At 26.6% G+C, this 7,037-nt stretch overlaps 1 protein-coding gene across 1 annotated transcript in view; it reads right to left on the bottom strand.

The window, feature by feature from the left end:
- Positions 1–223: 223 nt before the first annotated feature.
- LOC136989371 (zwei Ig domain protein zig-8-like) overlaps positions 224–7,037 on the bottom strand; it is a 75,219-nt gene continuing 68,405 nt past the window's right edge. The window contains exons 4-5 of the mRNA XM_067287491.1: positions 5,034–5,330; positions 224–1,841 (exon numbers count right to left, since the gene is read on the bottom strand). Coding sequence (XP_067143592.1) covers positions 1,756–1,841; positions 5,034–5,330 — 383 coding nt within the window. The 3' untranslated portion in view covers positions 224–1,755. The remainder of the gene's footprint in view (positions 1,842–5,033; positions 5,331–7,037) is intronic.

Below are 7,037 nucleotides of genomic sequence, written 5' to 3'. Positions count from 1 at the left end.
AGGAATTGCAATTATTTAATAAAACTGATCATAATTACTAATTGGTAATCGTTATTTTATAGTAATTATATAACAAAACTATTCATAATTATTCACTGGAATCTATTACAGTTATCTTATGAAAATGAATGTAATTTACCTAGAGAAACAATCGTTATCTAGCATAAATCATGTTATAAAATTACAAATACTTATCATAATTATCAGCTTATATTTACCACGGATATAACGGACTTAAAATTTACATCGATAAACATAAGTACATTTAAAAAGTATTATTATGTTTAACAAAGAGCCAAAAATATACGTATAAATATTTATTTTACGACTTTCTCATTCATTTTTATTGAAATGTGTGGCTATTTAGACGGTGTAAATATTTAGACAGTTATAAAATTCTGACAGTAGGAAGAAGTAAGATGCGATAATTTTCGTGCAAGCAGCCATGACAGTATAGGTAGAGTACAGAGAACCCATTGTATATCTGACGAATAAGTTTTATGCTAGAAGGTATTTTTTCGGGAAGGGAGGCTTTTCTTCTCAAAATCATTCCCACTATGCGGGGCACGTATGCTATTTCTTATCCGCTATAAAATCGTAAACTTGGTGCTCTGCAATCTTCTCCTTCAGCTTTTACGACGTCGCTAGCTTTTCAGTACTGTCAGATCTCTCGACTACGAATGAGCTTTCCTCAACCTCTACGTTCCCTTGTTACATTTATTTTTACTTTTTATTTTTTTGTTATGTTATTATACCCAATAAGAATGACGTTAGATAATCCCCACAAGTATAAGATAGTAAATTGGAAGACGAGTTATGCTTAATTGGAATGTGGGGGAAATGGGTAGATCTGGTAGTGTACTGTACATGCATACAACAGAACAATTTCTTTTTGATTGATTAAAGATAATTTTTTTTTTCCTGTTACTAAACTTCATCAACAAAAATATTAATTTTTTTATTATTATTACTCCAAAAGTTGATGAATAATTTATTAAAACTTTATATGCATAATTATGCTGATGGATCTCGATGACATTTTTATGATTAATAAATGCTAAATAATTCATACCCCGTTACAGTAATAACTTATATGAAAGACTTTTCTTAAAGATGAATTCATTGCTTAATTTTTAATTTAAAAATATGTAATGGAGGCATCATCTAAAATTGTTAATTTGGCATAAAATGAGAAGACAAAACTTTGTAAATTAATTTAATTGCATTTAAGTATAATTTCTTAAATACAGTTCTTTTTTTCTCAGTTTTTTTTTTCTCTTCGTTTGTACATAAGAAACATTATAATACATCCGTTTTTTTCTATACAAGTTTTTAGTATTTTTTCTCTTATATATATATAGATATTTATATATTTATATATATATATTATTAAATTGTTATCGAATAAACGTATCCAATAGAAAACATAATTATCTTTCTTGTACACGATCCGATACGTTACGCGAGAATGTATCTAAATCCGTTAACAACAGACAACGATAAACGATAGAAGCTATACAGGCTTCGATCAGCAACGTCCATTTCTATATGTTCTTCACAAATTGGGCGGAGTGGAAACTCGCCGCCTGCGGAACAACGCAACGACATTCCCTGTAATGGTTGCTTCTCTGTCCCATCGCGACCTATCATGTCCTGGACAGACCAACTGTGGACGTTGTCCCCTTTTGCTTCATGTCACTTCATCACGTCATCTCGATACTATAGATACTGCTGCAATTGCCAGGAGCTGGATTATCATTGTCGATCCACTGATCTTCCAAGATGAACTGGATGAGAATGACTAGGATTACCGTCGTGCTGCATGGCTGCTGATTTTTCTCCTGTTACACCAAAGTTATATAGATTTATACGTTAAGAATAGCAGATATAAATATATATATATATATATATATAATCTTAAAATATAAGCATTTATTATAAATAAAAATTTCAAATTTGTCACATTTAATAACATCAGATTCGTGTAAATTTTTATCTTAAGTTACGCATGAGTGAAAAACCCAGTGAAAGAACTAAGATTTTTGAAGTAGGACTTAAGTACCATTTTATCGTTTGAACTGTGTAACACAACGAATAAAAATCTTACTGTTGTTTCTGGCATTTTTGGATTACATGGTAAAAATGAGAGCAAATTTATCATTGGTGTCAATAGAGAACGTCATGAATAGCCGATGTAAGAAGGAACTATGTTTGTCACGTGGCCAGAAATGGTCATGCTTCGAAACTCATGACTAACCGACCATAAAATAAGGCTCCGTATCCAGATGTCACACTAAAGTTTTTACGCTAAACTTCCTGTGGTACAGTACACTCATCTCTCTTTACCATTAGATTTATATTATAAATGGAAATGTATAAAGTACACATAAAAAATAAATTATTTCTATAATGTAAGGATTTAATCATTAAATCACAATTAATGACTAATCAGACTAAAAATTTTTTATAATGTTAATAACGCGACCTTCAAGGTCGATTTTAATTGTAATTAAAATTAAAATTAATCAGTTACATTTTAATTATAGTTAAAGAGAAAATTACAATCGAAACTGATTGTTTTTAATGTAAATTACAATTAAAAATGGCCTTGAAAATCAAATATTTATTTTTACATAATATTAAGCTGATAATAATCGATTTTTGTATAACAGTGAATAAATACTGTATACCGCATTTTAAAATTGGCGATTTACTAAATAATTCATGCAAGAAATTGTTTATAGAATATTCACAGTAATAAAATAATTGAATATAATGAATGTTTTGAACGTTTATGTTGTAATGAAACGGAAAATTTTGGGGAAAATTACAATTTTCAGTAAATAATAACTTCATAAATTCTCTCGTTTTCTTCCTTTACTGTCATATTGAGGTTGTTTAAAAACGAAGTTTTTATTTTAGAATATATTTATAGAATTATTATTTAAAATAAAAATTTGTTATAAATCAAAATAACATGCCATTAAAGCCATTTAAAAACCGACTAAAATACATATAAGGATAAGTTTTCCATTCAATTTTTAATAAACACAACGGATGTGTATTAATATAAATAATATCAATTGTACGGATGAAAATTAATACTTTAAAAATTAAATTAATAAACTAATTAATTTTAATTTATTATCCAGAATAATAGCAATAATAATTAACAGTTTTCATACCAAGACTCAGTGCATTTATTCACTTATAAATAAGTGTGATTGTAAAGATCAAAGCCATAAAATTGCATTTAATAAGCCGAATAAAACTAGTTTTAAAGTATAAACACATGTAAAAAGCTATAAAATATAATAATAATAATGTTAAAAGTCATATTATTAATATACATGATTAATAATTAGGATAAAATGGACTCAACCGAATCTGATCCCTTAGTTACACTTTCATTTCAATTTAAGAACTTTCTACTTATCAAGATTTGAGAGAATTATGCTATTAAGAATTAAACATGTAATATTTTCTTTAAGTTTACATATTCCTATTTTTCAATTAGAACGAAGCAGAAGGTTTCACAATATCTGGAGGAAACATTCCACTTACTTACACAAGCTATTAGCATTGCCTTTTCATCCGAGACGATATCTTGTCTCCAATTACAGAGTTTATAATTAAACAGAATGTTTTCCAATGTTATGGTGTTGTTGCCTGTGTTTACAATATTTCTTTTATTCCCTTGGGGAGTTATGCTGTCTCTCTATTAAGTAACGACTTACTTTAGACGATGGGAAATAAAAATTTATGTCTATAATTCTTAAAAATTATTATGTGAAATTATGAGAATTTGATAAAATTTTAACTAATTACGCTTCTTAATAGGTTAAAATCTTGGTTTTTATTAAAAAAATAGGTCATAATTAAACATTTGTATAACATTAATTAGCCACTTCTCTATAATGTTAATTTTCTTTGATATTAGCCGCCAATCTCGTTAATTACAAAGCTTTTGTTATAGAGAATGCTTCAAACCTTTGCTATAATCATTAAATTTTATAAAGCTATATATTTAATGTTCAAATATTTAATTTCTCAAAATTCGATTGAATATAAACTTAAAAATACTAGAAAAATTTTAATATAAAAGCATTATATAATTAAATATTTTATTATTATTATTATATATAAACACACACAAAAGTTTTATAAAATTCAATTTTAATTTAATTATCTCTTTGTTTAAAATATAAAATTAATACGAAGATTTATAAATTCTACTTCAAATATTTATGAAGTTTAAAAAATTTAGATTTTAAATAATAATAATAATAATAATAATATAAAAATGATTTATTCTAAATAACATTTTTAGCTACTTCATAAAAATATGTTACTATATAAAATTTATGATGAATATCTATCAGATCAACCTTAAGATATCGTTATATTCTGATATATATTTATATAAAATCTTATATTATATATTTTTTAATCATATTCTATCCGTATCTTATAAAAGGATATGAAACAGAAAGAAAATAAAACAGAAAAGCAAGAAAAGATAAGTAAAAAAGCGCATCAGATTTCATATAATAGAAATGAAAATATGAAGAAACAAGAACAAGAGAGGGAAGAAAAAAAATATGAAATAAATAAATGACTAAAAAAGTAAATCAGGGTTTGTTGGAAAACTGAAATAAAACTTTAAAAAAAAAAACTAAAAATAAGTAAATACAATATCTTAAAACTAAAAATGAAATCAAGTATCAAATCTCTAAAACAGCAACAACAAACTTAAAATAAAATAAAAAATAAAAAATAATAATATCGAAAATGCAAAATCGAAAAAATAAGCAAACAAAGAAAAAAATATGAAAATCTTATACAAAAATATACCAGGAAAAGTTGAAAAAAAACTATCAAAAGTTGGAAACTGAATCGCGTTAGATCTTTAGAGTATCATAAACTCGTTATGCCAATTGTAAACTTTAAAGAAGTAGAATTTATATAAATATATATACATTTTTTCATTGTTTTTCTTTCCAATGAAAGAGAGGAGATAAGTAAAGACTCACCATTTAATACATGTACCGTGATACTAGTTGCTTCGGCATTCGATGGAGAACAGGTGTAATTACCAGAATCAGCTGGCTGAGCGTGTTTGATATACAATGTGCTAACTGCTGTGTCACCCCCTGCTTTATGCACTGTGATTTCTCCACGTGATGAGTCATAGTTAATCACTTTGCTATTGTGATACCAAAAGACGAAGGCCGGTGGTTGTGAGCTTTGGATGATAATACAAGTTAAATTAATAGAACTGCCCGTTTTCACGTAAAGATCCGGAGATCCGTCGATAGATGCTTTTGCCACTGAAAGGAAAGTCACTAACATTACATCGAGGTAATTATCAGGAGTTACTTATAAGATCAACACCCGTTGTGATTAATAATGGGTTTGCTTAATGATAAATTGAAGTTGAAGATATTTATCTTACAACCCATTTACCCTAAGTAAAAATGTTTTAACTTTCATCAGAATTCCACAAGAAAACGAGAAATTCCTTCAATCGATATCCATTAAGTTATACTATTTTTTAAAATTTTTTTATTATTATAAAAAGGTTATAAATAAAACTAAAAGCAATTTATTAATAAGCTATTTTTTAAAAAATTATATTAATAATAATATTATTTTAAATAACTTTAAAGATAAATTGAAACTAGACACAAGTTAGTTATAACTTTAAAAAATACATTAAAAATCTTTGACATATTTAACACAATTTTTTAATGTCAAAATTAGAAAAAAAATAGCATAAAATATTTCTACGAACATAATAATTTACGTGATTTATTATTATTTTAATTAATTTAATAAATAAATGTAATTCTTTTTAAGTGAGTAATTCATCATATTTGCGTGCGATGTAACACTTTTTTAAAACATGAAAATAAAATATTCAACAAGCTCCTTTTAATAAGATGCATTTTTTGAACATTTTTATGTCACATTTTTCAAAATTTTTTTAAACAATTTTACTTATTTTCGTATATATTTACAGCTCAAATTTCTCTTAAGTTGCTGAGAATCGTCATAAGAGAAGCAATGTGTAATGCAACTATCCAATAAGTTTACATATATTTTATTCGTTTTAAACTTCACTCAATTCGTATGAGTCATTCATTTGCCATGGAGATATTAATTTACTACAGCATCTCCGCGAAACGAGTATTTTCATCTATCAGAATGATATTCTATGATTTCTCTAGAGGATTTAGATTTTAGAATTTCATCTACAATATATTTCTTGAATTCTCCCTACACTATCTTCATTTTATATGTTATTTATGGATAAATTACGTGTGGAATTTCACTACGCTTTTCAGAAACTATATTGGAAAGTTATGAAACTTATTGATTTATAAAGAATTTTTTTATTGTGTCAAGAGAAATGTTACTTGCAACTACTTCCTTTGATAAATTACGTTAATCACGCAGTGAATTCATTTTTGCAATTCTTGATGATGCTGAAAATTACCAGATTAAGTTCCATACAAATCATTACATCACAGCTTAATGCCATCAGTAATGTTTGTTAACCCGAAACCTCTGATCCAAGATTTGCTGACCAAAATCATCAAGAGGTGTAGGACCTTAAACCTGTCCTGATCTGATCTTTTAATGAGAATATTCATCATTTAAACTTTGTATTTGTCATTTAATGACTGACAAATACAATTTCTAAATGATAAATTTTATCGTTAAAAGATCAGATCAGGACAGGTTTAAGGTCCTACACCTTTTGATGATTTTGGTTGACAGACGTTGATTTAGGGACTTTCAATTAACAATCATTACTTAATGGTTCTAAACTGTAAGGTGTTAAAGTTCACACCTCTTTAACAAATTTTCAGTTTGCTAATTGTGCTTCATATAAATGAGTCTGATAATTATCGTCTCGGGAAGAAATACTGTAACAAATACATATTTTTATTTATATAAATCATTAACAAAATTTAAATTTAATTCTAGTGACTTAGGACCTGTCCATTAATTACTCGTACAGTTTTTGAGCC

The sequence above is a fragment of the Centruroides vittatus genome, unplaced genomic scaffold (genome assembly GCF_030686945.1).
Source record: "Centruroides vittatus isolate TY-2023 unplaced genomic scaffold, ASM3068694v2 scaffold_490, whole genome shotgun sequence".
Lineage (NCBI taxonomy): Eukaryota > Metazoa > Arthropoda > Arachnida > Scorpiones > Buthidae > Centruroides > Centruroides vittatus.
This window is presented reverse-complemented; position numbering and strand designations above follow the sequence as displayed.